This window comes from Staurois parvus, unplaced genomic scaffold (assembly GCF_062004578.1).
Source record: "Staurois parvus isolate SC_StPar_1 unplaced genomic scaffold, SC_StPar_1.0 ptg000414l, whole genome shotgun sequence".
In the NCBI taxonomy this organism is placed as follows: Eukaryota; Metazoa; Chordata; class Amphibia; order Anura; family Ranidae; genus Staurois; species Staurois parvus.
In genome coordinates this window covers 7,526,554-7,546,538 of record NW_028318210.1, presented here as the reverse complement: position 1 = coordinate 7,546,538, position 19,985 = coordinate 7,526,554, and the positions used below count along the sequence as shown (strand labels likewise).

The following is a 19,985-nucleotide window of genomic DNA, read 5'->3' as shown; positions in this document are numbered from 1 at the left end:
GAGTAGTTATTATATTGAAACAAAAGCTGATTGTATAGCTTAATGATATAAACTATATTGTTGGAACTGCAAATTACTGTTCTCACTAGACAGAGCTCACTTTTTTTAGGATAAATTGCAGTGTGAGCAGTTTTAACCTGATTGACCTGTGCTGACTTCGTGAATCTAACATATCAAGGACAGCACCAACTGTTAATCAGTGAATTATATTGTCATGACATACTTAGCTATTTTGGCACAGAACCCAAATTGCACAGTTTAATCACGCTAAGCACGTGGAATACAGATTAATGGTAAAGTCTGACATGATCTACTCGAGATTCTTTATTTAATAGATGGTACTATTTGTGGACATCATGCTGAAGAAATTACTGCAGATTTACTGACACCTCCCTTGCCTTACTAATAGCATAAATGCTTGAGGAAGAATTGCATGTCTGGCCACAAATAGAGAAGCAACTGTTTGTACATGACCTCCTATATTCTTTCTTTTCCACTTCCATCTTCCATGCTTGCTTTCCTTTAGTCATTTTATTGTCCTCCACTTCCATTAAAGATTGCTCTTTGGTCTTTATTTTCAACTTTAATCCCTGCTTGTGTGCTCTTCCCCCTTGTGACCACTACCTTCTGTATCCATCCATGCTTGCTGTTCCTCCTCATCATATTCCTCCGCTTCTTTCCCAGCTTTCTCACCTCCCTCTGTAACCACACTCCTCCGAATCTATCCATGCCAACTATCCTTGGGACATGCTCCTTCACTTCAAGCCCATTTCACTGCACAATCCTTCTCTTCTACTTCCATCCATGCCTACTGTCCTGCCCTCTATGCTCATTCTCTAACATTCTCATCCATGCCTGTCCACCTCTTTGACCCCTGTCCTCTGGTCTATGCTTAGTGTCCTGTTTTTTTGTGATCATTCTCCTTCACTTCAACCGATGCCCACTCTCCTCCCCTCTATGATCATTCTGCAACATTTTCCATCCATGCCTGTATTCCGCTCTGGTCTGCCTCTTTTTTTAGCTGTACACACTGTCCTCTCTGTGGTCATGCTTCTCCCCACTTTGCCCATTCTCCAACATTTCCATCTATGCCTGCCTTCCTCCCTTATTCTCCACTAATTTGATTGAAGCCCACTATCCTCTTCTCTGTGATTATTCACCTGTACTTCCTTACTTTCATCTCTGCTCATTCTACTGTCTGGTCATTATGGTCCTCCACTGCCCATGCCCATAACGTGATTATCCTTTTCCACTTCCAGCTTTGTTGACTTTTCCTACATCTCTGGTCATTCTCCTTGATTACATTCTCCTTCCCCCTGTAATCATTCTCCTCAACCGTAATAAGGTGTTGAAATTCTCCTCCATCCTGGACAAATCAATTTTAAAACACAGAAGTAAAACACACATCGAACTAATTTCCTTTTGTTAAACAATAAATGCTTTAGGAAATGTATCCACTCCCTAAATTATGATCATGAACAGGAACACAGTGGCTAGTATAATTAAAAACCATAAAATTCAGCAACAATTTTAAAACTTCACCTGTAACAACACTACTTTATTTTATAGGTCATAGCCAGATGAACACCCAAAGTTAAAAATAAAACCCATCATTTTTAACATGAGTTTGGAGGTATGATGGCTTCATCCTTTGGTATAAGTTTTCCCTTCAAGACAATTCCAAACCTGTCTCTTAGCAGATCAGGTATCTCATCCTCATTGAGGTCTCGGGTAGTTTTCACACACCCACCCCCTCTGGTAAATTCTGTAGTTATCAGTCTGTGCCCCATGTATGTCAGTCTTCCACGCAAGAGCTGAAGGGAGCAAAGGGACTTGCAGGTAAATATGGAACTTGGTGAAGTTTGGTGATATTCACACATCTCCTTGAAGTCTTCGAACCTCCATTCTTCAAGGGTGAATTTATAAAGACTTCTCCAGAGGTCACCATCTTTTCTCTCTAAGTACCATGTCTCTCTTTCCACCCGTAACCTAAAAACTCCATTGTCCTGCTCCTCTTCCCATCCATCCTCCAGTAGAATTGGGTCAATAAAACCCTCTCCAAACCCAACATCACAAAGCCATTTTCTTCCTTCTAGCTCTACTATCATTAGCAGATGATCAAATTTAGGTCCATAAACACCACAGGTTTTGTTCCTCACTCTTGCTGATAATACCTTGGGCTTGTACCCCAGTTCTTCTAGCACCCACAAGAAAAGGCCATTGCTCTCATAACAGAGCCCACCGCGTTTTCCCACAACAATCTTCTCATAGATCGATGACATTTCCAGTATAATTTTTTCCCCACTGTGAATACCTAGGTTTTCTGCAGGCACAGAGAGGACATGACGACGATGTAGCTCCCGCAGTGCCGAAAGGGAAGGTGGCCCAGGGTCTCTCATATTGACTCGTTTGAAATATGACTTCAGATCCATCTAAACCGGTTTTCTGTGCAATAAAAAACAAAGAGGTAATCTGCTACTATGTTTATATTAACCATTTCAAAGCCCACATTCCAAGTATGGGTACAGCTGAATTATTCAGAACTCTATGTAAGAGTACAAATATTAAAAGAACTTATTAGAATAGGTTTCACAAAGATTAGCTAAAAGTATTTTTTTTATAAGTGATTACATACCCTCTGTTCTCAGCTGCATAAGAGCTAGGGGAGGAGAAATAGCAGTATATTGATCTTCCCAGTGAAAGGACATGTGTGTGTGTATGTGGGGGGGGGGAGGGGTGTCGGGTGTCAGGACACGTCTGATCATTGGAGGAAAGCAGGCTCAGCACAGCTGGAGAACTGATCATGGTGTGTTCTCATGCCTAGTGTGGTCAGTTTTTAATAGGGAAGCAGAGGGACTGGCAGAAACACCAGGGATTCCACACAAAGAAAACAGGATACTTTTTCATACAAGTATACATAGTATAGCAGGCACATATCAGGAATATGACATGTTGGGTTTACATATTCTTATAACACCTAATACATTTAACCCTCCCTAACCTGAATATTTAACCCTTAAAGTGACATTCCAGCCTACACTTATTTATTATGTATTTATTTATTTCAGGTACTTATATAGCGCCATCAATTCACGCAGCGCTTTACGTATATATTGTACCTTCGCATCAGTCCCTAACCCTCAAGGGGCGTACAATCTAAAGTCCCTAACTTACATTCCTACATACACATACTAGGGACAATTTAGACAGGATCCAATTCCTATCAGCATGTCTTACACTTAACAAGCCTTAAAACTGCATCCTCCCCCCAATACCTATGCTAACGAACCAGTATAGGAAAGATGTACACTGCTCAAAAAAATGAAAGGAACACTTTTTAATCAGAGTATAGCATCAAGTCAATTAAATTCCTAGGATATTGATCTGGTCAGTTAAGTAGCAGAGGGGGTTGGTAAACAGTTTCAGCTGCTTTGGTGTTACTAAAATTAACAACAGATGCGCTAGATGGGCAACAATGAGGTGACCCCCAAAACAGGAATTGTTTTACAAGTGGAGGCCACTGACATTGTTTTCCCTACTCATCTTTTCTGACTGTTTTTCACTAGTTTTGCATTTGGCTAGGGTCAGTGTCACTACTGGTAGCATGAGGTGATACCTGGACCCTACAGGATGGCACCTCAATATTTGCCATTGCCAGAAGGTTTGCTGTGTCTCCCAGCACAGTCTCAAGAGCATGGAGGAGATTTCAGGAGACAGGCAGTTATTCTAGGAGAGCTGAACAGGGCCGTAGAAGGTCCTTAACCCATCAGCAGGACCGGTATCTGCTCCTTTGTGCAAGGAGGAACAGGATGAGCACTACTAGAGCCCTACAAAATGACCTCCAGCAGGCCACTGGTGTGAATGTCTCTGACCAAACAATCAGAAACAGACTTCATGAGTGTGGCCAGAGGGCCTGACATCCCCTAGTGGGCCCTGTGCTCAATGCCTGGCACCATAGAGCTCGATTGACTTTTGCCATTGAACACCAGAATTGGCAGGCCCGCCACTGGCGCCCTGTGCTTTTCACAGATGAGAGCAGGTTCACCCTGAGCACATGTGACAGACGTGAAAGGGTCTGGAGAAACCGTGGAGAACTTTATGCTGCCTGCAACATCATTCAGCATGAGCGTTGGTCTTGTCTGGGCAGACATATCCATGGAGGGACACACACACACCTCTACAGGCTAGACAATGGCACCCTGACTGCCATTAGGTATTGGGATGAAATCCTTGGACCCATTGTCAGACCCTATGCTGGTGCAGTGGGTCCTGGGTTCCTTCCGATGCATGACAATGCCTGACCTCATGTGGTGAGAGTATGCAGGAAGTTCCTGGAGGAGGAAGGACTTGACACCATTGAATGGCCCCCACGCACGCCTGACCTAAATCCAATAGAACATCTCTGGGATATCATGTTTCGGTCTATCCGACACCACCAGGTTGCACCTCAGACTGTCCAGGAGCTCAGTGATGCTCTGGTCCAGATCTGAAAGACCCCAGGACACCATCCATCATCTCATTAGAAGCATGCCCTAACGTTGTCATGCATACAAGCACGTTGGAGCCATACAAACTACTGAGTACCATTTTGAGTTCCTGCAATGAAATTTCAGCAAAATGGACTAGCCTGCTGCATCATTTTTTCACTTTGATTTTCGGTCTTTGAATTTCGTCCTCTGCAGGTTGATAATTTTCATTTCCATCAAACGATGGGGCATCCTTATGTTCCTAACACATTACCCAGTCCATATCAGTATAGATATCCAGCAGGAGATTTCTCCCCATTGAGATCTGATGTGTTTTCAAAGTATTCCTTTAATTTTGTTGAGCAGTGTGTATTCTTACCTTGTTTCATGCCACTCTGGTCCGGTCACAGGATCTGACTCCCCTGAGTCAGTCAGCGTGGCTTCAGGGGAGAGGAGCGAGTGCTGACAATGGATGGGGGTAAATAGCTTAGTGGGAACCCTTATCGGAAAATTGAAAAAAGTAACAAAAAAAGATGGAAAATACCCTGACTTAAAAAATAATAAAATAAAGGGGTATTAAACCCAAAAGGAAACATTTATTTTTTTCAGGTCACCAATTCTTGGATGAGGTAGCTGCTTTAATTTTCTTTTTTAGGCTCTTTTATTTTCACCTGGTGCTCTATCCAGTAAGTCTGTTGTTTTTTTTTAATAGAAAACGTTCTCCTAAAAATGTAGCAGTTAGAGGGTTGAGACAAACTAATTACAACTGACAGGAGTGCTTACATTGATTAGCTTTTATTTATTTATGTAAAAACTTTATCCATAAAGGAAAACTGCTTGTGTAACTGCAGTTTGAGTTGGAGTTTGGCTTCAATTTGTTAGTGTATCTAAATCTGCTAACACATCTAACACCCCCTCCTCTTAGACTCACAATGCTGCTGTCCAAATCTGCCCCTGTGCTCCAGAACAGAGGCTCTCTAATACAGCAGGTGTGTTACTGGCCAGATCACCAGGTAAAAACAGAGGGGAAAAAAATAAAACAAATGCAGCCATCATATCTAATGATTGGTAAGCTGCAGAGGTTTGGGGTTTAATATGGCTTTCAATGACATAGTGATGTACAATGTTTTTGGCATCCTTCAAGGTTGGTATAAATAGTCTGAATGCTCCCTGAGATATTCAATGCAGCAGTCATTGGAAAGTGACAGAATTGACTGCCTAGACTTCAGGATGTAGGAGATAAAACTAAGCAGCCTGGTGTTACTTTTAAAGCCCATCTCCATGTGTTAGTGAACATTAATTAGTTTTTTTGGACCAAGCTGGTCCAAACAAACAATTTCCTTCACTAACACATGCAACAGCTGTCAGCCTTGTGTGATCCGTACCAGGGGCGGACTGACAACTTATGGGGCCCCCGGGCAATAGGGGATCATGGGGCCCTTGTGTCCTTGCCCAAACTCAAAAAAGCCTATGAAAAAGGTACCAGGGGCATCTCATGGGGCCCCCTACTGACCCTGGGCCCTCGGGCAGTGCCCGAGTTTCCGAATGGTCAGTCCGCCCCTGATCCGTACGTAGCCTCATTTACATACTGTATACAGCGCTGTGTTCCAGCAGTGGGATGGGTCTTCCCGTCCTGATCCCGGAACAAAATCAAGTCGGGATGAGCACTGCTCAGCCATTCACAAGAAGATTTGTATTTTCTGAATGAATACAAAGCTTCCTCTGACTGGCAGAGGTGGAGAGGCGGGCAGATCATGTCACAATCTCTGCCTCAGACAATCACAGCAAGCTTTTTATTCAATCAGAAAATAAAATTGTGTTCATTCAGAAAATACAAAGATTCCTGTGAATGGCTGAGCAATACTTAGTCTGACTCGAAGTCCCAGTCCCGCTACCAGAACACAGCGCTGCATTCCAAATATAGCTAAAAATACATGCAGTTCATACAGTGCCGACAGCGAGAAATAGTTTAGTGAGCATCCATGATGACATGTCTGTCATAGGCAGTTGTCAAGAGTGCCAACTATGCCTGCCCTTTCCGCCCCCCTCCTCCAATCATGGAAGCTGTACTATAGCTTCCATCAATAAAACGTGCTCTATGAATGGAGGATGGGCAGATGGATGAAAGATCCATCTGCTCATCCTCATAGAGCACTTTTTATTGATGGAATCTTTAGTTCCATGATTGGGCGGGAGGGGGCAGGCATAGTTGGCCCTCTTGACAATTGCAGGTGACAGGTCCACCAACTGTATTAAGCCCCACAGCACTGGAGGATTACCACTTTACCACTGTAGTGGTGTGGTAGGACAGCACAAAGGACACTTCTTAATAATTATACATACTGTCCCTTGTGTTGATTAAAAAAAAAACTAAAAGTGATTGTAAACCCTTACATATATCCATTGGAGTGAATTACCTGGCCTGGTGATAAACAGAGATAAAACAAATCCTCCTACATAAGTTGTACCTGTTTATCTGCAGTATACTCTTTTCTACAGCCATTCAAAGTCCAGAATTTATACAGCTTGCCTGAGCTTCCAGAAAACAAGGGATGGAGAGCTGAAGTTACATTCTGCAGAGCTTAGTGAGTAGAGCTCTGAGAGCTGATTGGAGGGAAGAGACACACCCCCTTCCCACAGTACACAAGAACAGAGCTGAGGCTGTCAATCACAAGCTGTGTGCTGAAGATCCTTTTCCTGTCACCATTTTTTCCTTGGTGTCAGCTGTGGTTAATGTAGATAGCAGAGGACTGCGGCAGCAAACAAATTACACTTTGGGGTTGATTTAGTAAAGGCAAACAGGCTGTACACATTGCAAAATGCAGTTGCTCCAGAGGAAATGAGCAGAAGCTCTGCTGACGTCCACCAACAGCATCAAAAATGCTGTTTTTTAAATTTCCTTGCATGTGATTTGGTATTCTTTGCAAAGGGAAGCTTTACCTCATTTACTAAGCTCTCGAACAGGAGTAGAGAGTGAGACAAACACACACTATAGAGGGATATACTTTGTTCATATTTCATGTCTGAAGTTTACAACCATTTTAATCTTTTTAGACCTTGAAATCTGGAACGCAGCATTTCAATTCTGAATTGCATTTTGCTGAGCAGTGCTACCTTGCGGGTCAGTGGCAGTTTTTCCCATCCTACTCTGCTGTGTTTGAACTGTTCTATTTTATTATTACAAGGCTGGAATGGAATGTGAATGTATGCAGATCACCAGCAATCACGGAATCAGTGTGACACCTAGAAGCATGCATGGCTTTCTTTTACAAAGTTTTATCTCTTATACAGAAATGAATCATAAACCCACCTTCTGGAAGGACCGTGTCCAAATCAACTTCCAAAGTGAAACAGGAAGACAAGAAGTCACGTGACGTCTCGTGATTCCAGCCACTGCTGTGTTCCTGGACAATGTACAGAGAGATGAAGTCATTTTTTCAGCAGCAGAGCCAGCACCTCCACAGTACTCATAGTGTTTTCCTTAGGTGTACTCCACTGATTGGAACATGAGCTATAGCAATCTAGCTGCAATCCACAGCCATGTGTGTGAAAAGCTGGCCATACACAATTTTTTACTCAAACATTATCACTGGTCAGAACATTCTTGACTGCGGGACATGCAGAATATCGAGGCTAGTACTTACCGCCTACACCTTAAAAACAACCACCCCCACCTGAAATAACCACGCGACTCTCCTTTTTGGTGAAAAAAACGTCCATAGCAGCCCCATTTAACATAACTCTTACATAACATAGCACTTCTTCTGGTACAATTACATAATAATAACCGACATTAACCACTTGCCCTCCTGAGGATTTACCCCCCTTAACCACTTGCCCTCCTGAGGATTTACCCCCCTTAACCACTTGCCCTCCTGAGGATTTACCCCCCTTAACCACTTGCCCTCCTGAGGATTTACCCCCCTTAATGACCAGGCCTCTTTTTTGCTACTCGGCGCTGCACTAATTCAACTGATAATTGCGCGTTCATGCAATGCTGCACCCAAACGAAATTTACGTCCTTTTTTTCACAGAAATAGAGTTTTCTTTCGGTGGTATTTGATTGCCTGTGTGCTTTTTATTTTTCATGCTATAAACAAAAAAAAAACAAAAATTTTGAAGAAAAATGATATTTTTTACTTTCAGCTATAAAAAATATATAGTAAACTCAAAGTTAGTTATAAATTTAGGCCAAAATGTATTCTGCTCCATGTTTTTGGTAAAAAAAATTCCAATAAATGTATATTGATTGTTTTGTGTGAAAGTTATAGCGTCTACAAACTATGGTATAGACACTGCAATTTACGCCATTTTTTTGCTATACAGCGCAGCGCTAGTTTAACGGACAATTGCGCGGTCATGCAATACGGTACATAAATGAAATTGACATCCTTTTTTTCCCACAAATTGAGCTTTCTTTCAGTGGTATTTGATCGCCTGGGCGTTTTTTATTTTTTGCGCTATAAAAAAAAAAAGGCTGACAATTCTGAGGAAAAAAAACAATATTTTGGACTTTTTGTTATAAAACATGTCCAGTAAAAAAAATGTAAAAATCAAATTTAGTCATAAATTTCTGCCAAAATGTATTCTGCGACATGTCTTTGCTATAAAAAAAAACCCCAATACGTGTAAATTAATTGGTTTACGTGAAAGTTATAGCATTCACAAATGATAATGGCGGAGATCAGCGACTTATGGTGGCGATCAGTGCCTTATGGCGGCGATCAGTGACTTATTGCAGGACTGAGGGACGGCGAACATTCTGACACTGGGGGGGAACTGACTTGGGGTCACTGACATCCCCAGTGACACCAATACAGTGATCTGTGCAAAAAAAAAAACACTGACACTGTACTAATGGCACTGGGGAGGAAGGGGTTAACTTTTTTATTCACTGAAAGGGTTAACTGTGTGAGGGGAGTGTTTTACTAGGGGGCAGGGGTGTGTACTACATGGGAACACGCTGATCCGGAGAGATAAACTCTTTTCTCCGGATCAGCATGTCAAGAGCTGACAGGGAACTGACAGAAAGCACAGCTGCAGTGTAAACACTGCAGCCGTCCTGTCAGTGATTGCCACTAATCGCCGGGACACGGTAGGTAATGACCGGCCGTAACCCAGCAACTGACACCCGCGGCCCCGATTGGCGGTGCAGGTAGGGCGGTGGCGCACCTCACACGTGCCCCCTACCTGTTTTGCAAAAGCACGTTTTAAAACATCGTTTTGCGCAGCCATGCCGACCTGCCACCGTATTTCTACAGTGGCTGGTCGGCAAGTGGTTAACAATCCCCAACCGGGTCCCAGGTCTTCGAAGGCTCTGTTACTCACACCAATAACTTGTCTGTATCTGATGCCCAACGAAAAGGCCCCCAGCCGCTGCCACACCGCCTCGGGGACAATACTACAATTACGTAGTCCCAGATACAGCCAATGACCTCCCACCTTACCAACAACCTTATAATTGGGAAGGGACACCCATACCTAAGATGGGCCCAACCCATAATCCACCAACTTGTCACTCCAGCACTGCCTTCAAAGACCCAGCTACCCCTGCCAGCTACCATGACAAACAGAAACAGACAACACCCCAGGACGTCAAGAAAAGAAACAAAGGAAGGAACCCACACCAAACAACACAGGACAAACACAAAAAGAATAAACAATAATCAAAGCAAACAAACCAAACAGGAAGGCAAAACAACTGAACAGCTCCAGGAAGGGAGGGCGGGAGAAACCTCACCACAAGCTCTGGCACAAGCTCCGACTAACCCCCGACAAATCCCAACCTCTCTCCTCATCCTAGCAAGACCACCCTCCAGGCCGATTGCTCCAATCTGGTAAGTAACCATCCCCCATCTCCTATACTCCCACCCAAAACCCATCTCCACCTCATCTGCAAGCCCCAGTAATGCTGGCCCTCCCTTTAGCTTCGCTCAGTCCAGGCCCTGACTTTCTTGTCATCATTGGGGCTGATTTACTAAAAGCATCAACTTTGCAAAGTGCAGTTGTTCCAGAGCTTAGTAAATTAGGTGAAGCTTCAAGAATACCCAATCACATGCAAGGAAAATTATTTACAAAATGCATTTTTTCTTGCACATGTGTAGCACCCTCTAGTGAGATACTAATATAGTGTAGTATAGTATAGGTAAAATGATTGTGTGGCTCATGGTAGTTGTGTGGGTTATGTGATTGAGGTTGGGTTATTGCAGGTCAACTGGATGACACTACAGATTGTGGCTATAGCACCTCCTCCTGACTGTGGAGGACCATAGAACCTTCCAGAGGTCGGTAAGAAGAAGTAGAGGCCTAATCTGCATATTCATGGAGTCCAACCAATTCCAGGTTTGAAAACCCTGGTAGAGTGGTGGACTGGTCTATAAGTATGGGAGAGTCAGGCTGACAGAGGAGTCAGGTGGAAGATGGAGTGTTGAGGAGACTGTCTGGGTCTAGGAGGGGTTCCCTAGGTCTGGGGGGGTGACCTCTAGGCTGGGCTTGGGCTGGCTCAGGAGGATACATTCTGTGGAAAGGCATGAATGAGATCAAGGCCTGGAGCAACAGGAAGCAAGGACAGTGTGAGTACAGCAGCACACTTTGGGATCTACAAGTGGAAAGACTGCCAAATGTAGCAATCTGTCCAAGGACAGCATCAAGCTAAATCTTTGATCCTTGATCCAGGAGATCTTCTGAGAGGCCAGGAGAGCTGGTAGTGCCTGCAGGCTAGGGAGCTGGGAGAAGCTTGGTAGGGGGAAGAGAAGACATCCCTGCATGTAGCTACGAGAAGTGAAGTGATTTTTGTCTTTGGGGGGCTGCTAGTTTCTCGCCCATAGGGGGAAACTGCTATTTATATGCAAAATTTTATAAGAAAAACACTTTTTTTTTTAAATGTTTGGACTTTTTCATTTATATAGCAAAAAAAAAAATACAAATCCCAGTGGTGAATAAATACCACCAAAATAAAGTATTATGTCTAAAAAAAATTGCTAAAAAATCCATATGGGTACAGTGTTGCATGACCGCTCAATTGTCATTCAAAGTGTGATAGCGCTAAAAGCTGAAAATTGGCCTGGACAGGAAGGGGGTGAGAGTGTCTGGAATTGAAGTGGTTAAAAAGGTTCCATTACAATATGTATTTACAGTTGTTACAACGTTCCATGAAACAAAAACCACATCAACATTTCGGGGTGCATTCCATTCCGGACAGTAGGGGATCCACTCACAGATTCACTGCTGGCAGAGCAGAGCAGAGCGGGCAGATGACAGGTCTGTGTCTGGTCAGTTCATGCGGTGCGGATATGGACAGAGCCCACTCTGCTTTATGGGTGGCCGGGGGTAGACAGACTCTGCTATCCGTTTACACCCAACTACTCTCTGATCCGTTCTGCCTAAATGGAAGTGGACAGATCCCCCTCTTCTTTTTTTTTTAAGCTGACCATGAGGTAGGCAGGTGTTAAAGGGACACAAGTCCATTTACACCCGCCTGTCCTAGGAATGCATGGACCTTCCTGTCGGATCCATCTAAAAATCTGACAGGTGAATTACCCATGCGAAAGGGGTTTTAAAGGTTTGTCTGTACAAGAAATATTTTCCATCCTGCTCTTTCAACTTTTCTTGTCACTATAGCTGAAAACAAACATCAATTTGACCCCACTAACCATCAGCAAATAGACTGAATGTTCCAGACGAAATTCCACCAGTCTACTGCATCAGATGAACAGGGCGTGTTACTTGTCTTCAACTGCCACTTGTAACAGGTTGCTTGAAATCCCTTGTTACTAAACCTGGCAACACACATTACAAACCTACTGTACAATTAATGTGCAATCTCCTGTAGAGTGACACTAAACAATATCCTTATTGGAGATGAGCTTGGGCGTCCTCCAGACTCATCTCTACCAAAACTACAAACTTCTGTTGTTTTTTTTTTTTTACTCCAGTGAGCGTAAGGCAAGGCCATTTGTTGGAATCAGGGGTGGACTGACAACTCATGGGGCCCCCGGGCAACAGGGGATCATGGGGCCCCTGTGTCCTTGCCCACACTCAAACCACACCCAAAAAAGCCTATGAAAAGGCACCAGGGGCATCTAATGGAGCCCCCTACTGACCAAGGGCCCTCGGCCACTGCCCGAGTTCCCAAATGGTCAGTCCGCCCCTGGTTGGAATACAATGGTCATGTATCTTTGTACAATAACTACATCAGTATCAGTATTCAGTAGAAATATATTCTTCAACCAGTAGGTGGCAGTGTTTATAAGTGTGTAGCTGCATCTATGTTTAAACTCTATTGTATTTTTTCTATAATAAAAGTTCCTGTTTCCTTTTAGCAGAGAAGCAGCAGATAAACACATATGGGCTGTGCACTGTCTGTTCTGTTGGGCATTATACAGAATCTCCATTCCTGTTTATATGGGTGGAACTTGGCCTGCAGCTCATTGGAGTAAAAAAAAGAGAGCAAGTTCAGAGTCTGGGTAGAGATGCGTTTGGAGGACACCCAAGTTCATCTTTAATTCCTATTCTGCAAAAATAATCCTTACATATCCTCTAAATGGTCCTGTAATATGTTTTTCATACTGTGCTTTTCTGTGGCTTACTGTTTTTTTTAGGAGGGTGGCTACATTCCTAAGTACTGTGAAACTATAAAGAATGAACATAACCACCCTCTAATAGGGAATCTGATCACAGAAGACATTTGGAGAAGGGACTTTTTGAGGTATGAATAAAAAGTTGAATAGATTTAAAAACAGCTTAGTCTCGCTGTAAGCTGGAGCACACATACCTGTCTGTTTGTACAATCTCTATACATCCTTCTTTAGCTTTACCCATAACTTTGCAAGGTAAGGACTTACCTAAACCACCTGTTCAATTTATAGCCAGTCAGGTAGGCTGCCAGATTTTATGTCTTAACTCAAGAAGATTTCAAAGAGACTGTATAATCAGACAGCAGAGTGTGTAGCCAGCATTACAGGCAAATTCCTGGCTATGGAAGGCCCAGAAGTAAGGCCAGCTCCCATGGTCCGGTCACCTGTATGCACCCACTGTGCATCTAAATACCACATTATTATTACAGGTACTTATATAGCACCGTCAATTTACGCAGTTTTTTTACATATATTATTATTATTATACAGGATTTATATAGCGTCAACAGTTTGCTCAGCGCTTTACAGTAGAATGGGAGACAATACAGCAACAATACAGTTCAATACAAGAGGGTTAGGAGGGCCCTGCTCCTTGGAGCTTACAATCTAGGAGTACATTCACATCAGTCCCTATCCCTCAGGGGGAGTACAATCTAAGGTACTTCTAGTCCTATGGCTTGGTTTGAGTTCAGGCCAGGCTGCATGAACTCTGTTCTGGCCTGGCTGAATGGGCTCTGTTCTGGCCTGGATGAATGGGCTCTGTTCTGGCCTGGATGAATGGGCTCTGTTCTGGCCTGGCTGAACGGGCTCTGTTCTGGCCTGGCTGAACGGGCTCTGTTCTGGCCTGGCTGAACGGGCTCTGTTCTGGCCTGGCTGAACGGGCTGTGTTCTGGGATGGCTGAACGGGCTGTGTTCTGGGCTGGCTGAACGGGCTCTGTTCTGGCCTGGCTGAATGGGCTATGTTCTGGCCTGGTTGAATGGGCTCTGTTCTGGCCTGGCTGAACGGGCTCTGTTCTGGGCTGGCTGAACGGGCTCTGTTCTGGCCTGGCTGAATGGGCTCTGTTCTGGGCTGGCTGAACGGGCTCTGTTCTGGCTGAACGGGCTCTGTTCTGGCCTGGATGAACGGGCTCTGTTCTGGCCTGCTGAATGGGCTCTGTTCTGGAATGGCTGAATGGGTTCTGTTCTGGAATGGCTGAATGGGCTCTGTTCTGGAATGGCTGAATGGGCTCTGTTCTGGCCTGGCTGAATGGGCTCTGTTCTGGGCTGGCTTAACGGGCTCTGTTCTGGCCTGGCTGAACGGGCTCTGTTCTGGCCTGGATGAACGGGCTCTGTTCTGGCCTGCTGAATGGGCTCTGTTCTGGAATGGCTGAATGGGCTCTGTTCTGGCCTGGCTGAATGGGCTCTGTTCTGGCCTGGCTGAATGGGCTCTGTTCTGGCCTGGCTGAATGGGCTCTGTTCTGGCCTGGATGAATGGGCTCTGTTCTGGCTTGGCTGAATGGGCTGGGTTCACCCTGTAAGAGCAGTATACATTTTGCCAATGAATAGAAGTTACTACTGTGTTACCCTGATAAAAGAGCAGCTCACACCTCACTCAGTGTTAGGTTGCTCATAGATGGGTCGTCTTTTTTTTGATCAGCCAGTAGGGTGATAAAAATAAAAAAACGATTCCCCCATCCACACACTTAAGGTGGGTGGTGGAATCCTCCCCTCTGTGCTATTGTATTTTGAGAGAGGGTTCATAATACACTGATCAGCGCTGCAGCCAGTTGCCTGATTGAATGAAAATTGTCAACATTCCAGTTTGACAGAAGTCGATCATGTCTGTTTACACCCGGCTACTTCTGATCCGGCAAAAGCAAATGGAAGGGGGATCCATGCCCCTCGTATGTCTGGATTGGATTGGTGAGCAGTGGGGTGTAAACAGACACTTTCCAAACACAGGAGAGGTGCGAGTCTAGCTCACCGCTGTACATGCATAAGGACAATGTCTGCACTCCCTTGTTCAGAGCAACACTTTATCAGTCCATAAAAGCAGTTCAATGGTACAAAAGTACACATGGGGGGGGGGGGGGGGGGGTGAGGGAGAGACATGTAATGTACGTTTTACACTTGTTGTGACCACATAGGTCCAGAAGAAGCAAAGCAATTGTGAAACGTGTTACCTGTCACGTCTCTCTCCCCTCACCCCGTGTGTACTTTTGTACCATTGAGCAGCCATCTGGATATTTTACTTATGCATGTACAACGGCGAGCTAGGCTCGCACCCTCCTGTGTTTCAAAAGTGGATATTAATTCATTGCTGGCTTACCTTGATCAGCAGTACAAATTGATGCCCATAGAGTGGAGTGGGCTGTGTCCATGTCTGCTCTGTATAGGCGGAGCAGACACAGACCTGTCATCCACCTGCTTAGCACTGTATCATCGGACAGATTCCTCACTGTACAAAACAGATCTGGCCTGTGCGAAAAGGGCCTTAAAAGGAAAAGTTCACCTTTGTTAAAAGGAAAACATAATAATAAGTCAGACTAAAGGGGCCATTTGTATGTAAGGCAGAGTGCAGGGGTCAGTGGTATGTAGGGCAAACTGCAGATCTGTCCCCTGTACCCAGCCAGCATTTTCCTTTGCCCATTGGCATTTTGTTCCCCTGCCTGGAAACAATATTTTTTACCCACCCTTACAAAGGTAAAGCAGCAGAGGGAAGCAGTGGTGAGACAGTTACCTGTTCCAGCGTGTTCCTTCCTCCAACTGTCCCACAGTTACCTGTTCTCCCGCCCCTTATCAGCTCTCCCGTCATCCAGCCCATGAGATGTCACAAAGAAGTGTCTGGGATGGACATGGGAGGAAGGCTGGCGGGGATGAGTGCAGGACACAGCTGTGTTGTTTCCCTGTGCTGTTCTACATATGGTGGGAAGAGCACTTACAGAAGGTTGGCATGGGGGGCGCACAGTTTACCAGTCACCCACCCACAGCTGGCAGGTAGCTGAACCCTGATATAAATAATAAACAGTGCAGCGCTAAACCTCAAATATATAAATACATAAATATAAATAAAAATATTATAAAATATATATGCAATAAATCAGTGCAATGTGCAAAAAAAGTTAAATATAAATATAAAGTGCAACACGTGTATTCCACACGGGAATAATCAAAGTGTCAAAGTGATCACAGCAATCAGACTGTCAGAAAAATCACTCAAAATAAAAATCACACAATGTAGACAAGTCCATATATATAGTGTCCAAAAACAGAATCTTCATGCATGTGACACCAAGGGGTTTATTTACTAAAGCTGGAGAGTCCAAAATCAGACTCCCTTCTGCATAGAAACCAATCAGCTTCTAACCTCAGCTTGTTCAATGAAGCTTTGGCAATGAAACCTGGAAGCTGATTGGTTTCTGTGCAGAAGGGAGTCTGATTTTGGACTCTCCAGCTTTAGTAAATAAACCCCCAAGTGTCCACACTGTGTAAATCCAAAAGTGGCTACAGTGGCCCCTCACCTCCTTACATTAACCCTGCAGGGTCAGCTCGCCTTAGGATAAAACACCACTCAGATGTATCACAGGATCTTCCCCAGAAATATACACTCTGTCAGCAGCTTCCTCTCCGGTTCATGTACAAACAAAAGGCTTTCATATTGTAAAACCGCAATTTATTGAATAAAACTCATGTAAGAAATGCCCACTCACATATAGATTCGTCTTTCACATGGGTCCTATACCTCATGCTATGAATGCCTTGCATGGGTATTCGATATAGGGATTTCAAATATGGCCGCCACGCCGGAAATGATGTCACCGCGCTTCCAGAATCCTCCTAGCGTACCGACGCTGAACCCTGATATAGACCACTGAGCAACATATTTCCACAGATGGCATTCACATTGGTCTTGAAGAAGCAGATTTATTCTTATATCTGTGAAATTGTGTAAAACTGCATTCACTGTTATTTTATACAGGGTGAAATTGTTAGGGCCGGTCCACACCATGAATCGCACAGGAACGCTTTGTACATCCCTGACCTATTCACATGCGATCCGAGTGCAGTGCGATATCAGTCTATTCATTTGGCCGGGCTGAAAATGTACCAGACTGCAGCAAAACTAGTGCATACACTACATTACAAAAAGCACAGCGACTGGATGATATGGGACTTCTGTACCATGCGATCCGGTGCAGACAAATGCACTGCATTTGTGACCTGTGTTTGGGGTGTCATTAGCATTGCAGTGACCCCCGCTGCACAGAGCAAGTGCAATGCATTTCGAAGCCGGTGCAGAAAAAGCGAGATTCCCACACCTCATTCTGGTATGAATTGGTCCTTAAAGTATAACTAAAGGAAAATGTTTTTTTAGTATTGGATGGAGTGGAGGGGGGTGTAGAACACCTGTCAGGTTTGTTTTGCTGTCTGTGTCCCTATCAGAAAGATTTGCCCTCTCTGCCCTGGAGACTACTATTATCCAGCATGAAAGAAAATTTTGAATCTGGGGTTGTCTCCAAAACAGTAATACAGATGAAATTTGAAAAATTAGAATATCATGCAAAAGTTCATTTATTTCAGTAATGCAACTTAAAAGGTGAAACTAATATATGAGATAGACTCATTACATGCAAAGCAAGATAGTTCAAGCCGTGATTTGTCATAATTGTGATGATTATGGCTTACAGCTCATGAAAACCCCAAATCCACAATCTCAATCCGCCTTCCTGTAGAGGAGATGGAGGAACATCCCTTCCCTGATCTCGTCTGTGATAAATGAAGCTGGAAGTAACAAGGATTTTGTCACTTCTGGTTTCAGAGCTGTCATTTCCTGGCCATTACAGCCAAGGAAGCAGCTGATCTAACATGATCTATCAGCAGTTGCTTTGAAGGGCATAGGAGTCATCAGGAGTCTAATAGAGCCCTGATGTCTCCATAAAGATTACCTGTCACTTGCCGAGAGTTATCACAAGGGGTCTCGTCGCCCTCTGGTAATAACAATAAAGTTACATGAAGAAAAAAGTTTAAAGCGATACTATAGGCTTAGATTTTTTTTCTAACAAACATATCATACTTACCTGCTGTGTGCTGTGGTTTTGCACAGAGCAGCCTGGATCCTCCTCTTCTTGGGTCCCCCGCAGGCTCTCCTGGCCCCTCCCTCCTGTCGGGTGTCCCCACAGTAAGCGGCTAGCTATGAGGGCATGCGCTGCTTCATGTAGCCATTAACACACGGAGCTTCGGCTCGGACCTGCCCCCTCTCTCTTCTCATTGGCTCAGTGGCTGTGATTGACAGCATGGGGGGTCTATGGCTTCTGTCTCACCCAACGAGAAGAGGGAGCATTTAGAACCACTTTAAAAAGTACTAAAAAAGTGAATTTAAATTTAAAAAATTCAAAGCTCCCCTCCATGCACACACGCAAACACACCACAGCCATACAAAGCAGTGTGCTTACAGTGTAAAGCACTCACACAGCACACAGTTAACCCTTCGATTGCCCCACATGTTAACCCCTTGCTGCCCAGTGCCATTAGTACACTGTCAGTGCTTTTTATTAGTACTGATCACTGTATTGGTGTCACCAAGTTAGTTCCCCCCCAATGTCAAAATGCTCGCTGAAGTCCCGCTACAAGTTGCTGATCGCTGCCATTACAGTATATATATACTGCCATTTAAAAATGCTATGACTTTCGCATAAACCAATTAATTTACATGTATTGGGATTTTTTTTAGCAAAGACATGTCGCAGAATACATTTTGGCCTAAATTTTGACAAAATTTTATTTTTTAATTTTTTTTTATACTGGACATGTTTAACCACTTGGCAACCGCGCTATAGCCGAATGATGGCTACAATGTGGTTGTCCAGTTCTGGGAGGGCGTCATATGACGTCCTCCCTGAACATGCTCTCCCGTGTGCCCCCAGCTGCGCGCAGCTGGCGATCTCCGTGATCACTGTGTCCTATGGACACAGCTGATCACATGATGAGGTAAAAGGCCAATCACAACATCCTTTTACTACGTGATCAGCTGTGTCCAATGACATGCTAATCACTGGGTAAATGCAATTGCTGGTTATCGGCTGCACTTTCCTCACGTTGTCGCAGTGTGAGGAAAGTACTGCCGATAACCGGCAATTGTCAGAGAACAGATTGGCACCGATCATCAGGGCACAGATGATCAGTGCCCAGCAGTGCCACCCACCTGTGCCCATCAGTGCCTAGCAGTACCCCCATCAGTGCTGCCCAGCAGTGCCCATCATTGCTGCATATCAGTGCAGCGTCATCAGTGATGCCTATCAGTGCCCAGCAGTGCCGCCTATCAGTGCCCATCATTGCTGCATATCAGTGCTGCATCATCAGGACTGCCTATCAGTGCTGCCTATCTCTGCCGCCTCATCAGTGCCCATCATTGCTGCCTATCAGTGCAGCCTCATCAATGCACATCAGTGAAGGAGAAAAATTACCTGTTTGCAAAATTTGATAATAGAAACAAAGAAAAAGTTTTTTATTTTGCACTTTTTTTGTTTATAGCACAAAAAAAATAAAACACTCAGTGATAATTAAATACCACCAAAAGAAAGCTCTATTTGTGTGAAAAAATTCTAAAAATGTCATATGGGTACAGTGTTGCATGACTGCTCAATTGTCATTCAAAGTGTGACAGCGCTGAAAGCTGAAAATTGGCCTGGGCAGGAAGGGAGTAAAAGTGTCTGGTAGGCAAGTGGTTAATAGCAAAAAGTAAACAATATCGTTTTTTTTTTCAAAATTGTTGGTATATTTTGTTTATAGCACAAAAAATAAAAGTGCACAGGAGATCAAATACCACTGAAACCTCTATTTGTGGGGAAAAAAAGGACGTAAATTTCATTTGGGTGCAGCGTTGCATGACTGCGCAATTGTCAGT

General features: G+C 44.1%; 1 protein-coding gene across 2 annotated transcripts; it reads right to left on the bottom strand.

Annotated features, from left to right (window-relative positions):
• Window positions 1–1,537: 1,537 nt before the first annotated feature.
• Window positions 1,538–15,872, bottom strand: LOC149454962 (arylamine N-acetyltransferase 2-like). Of its 2 annotated transcripts, XM_089686903.1 has the most exons (3): window positions 15,822–15,872; window positions 7,777–7,870; window positions 1,538–2,445 (listed from the first exon to the last, which is right to left on the bottom strand). In XM_089686903.1, the coding sequence occupies exon 3, from the start codon at window positions 2,430–2,432 to the stop codon at window positions 1,617–1,619; it is 816 nt and encodes a 271-aa protein (XP_089543029.1). In that variant the 5' UTR covers window positions 2,433–2,445; window positions 7,777–7,870; window positions 15,822–15,872; the 3' UTR covers window positions 1,538–1,616. The 2 variants fall into 2 exon arrangements, with proteins under 2 accessions (XP_089543029.1, XP_089543030.1); XM_089686904.1 differs by lacking the exon at window positions 15,822–15,872 and having other exon boundaries at window positions 1,538–2,432; window positions 7,777–7,914.
• Window positions 15,873–19,985: the final 4,113 nt, after the last annotated feature.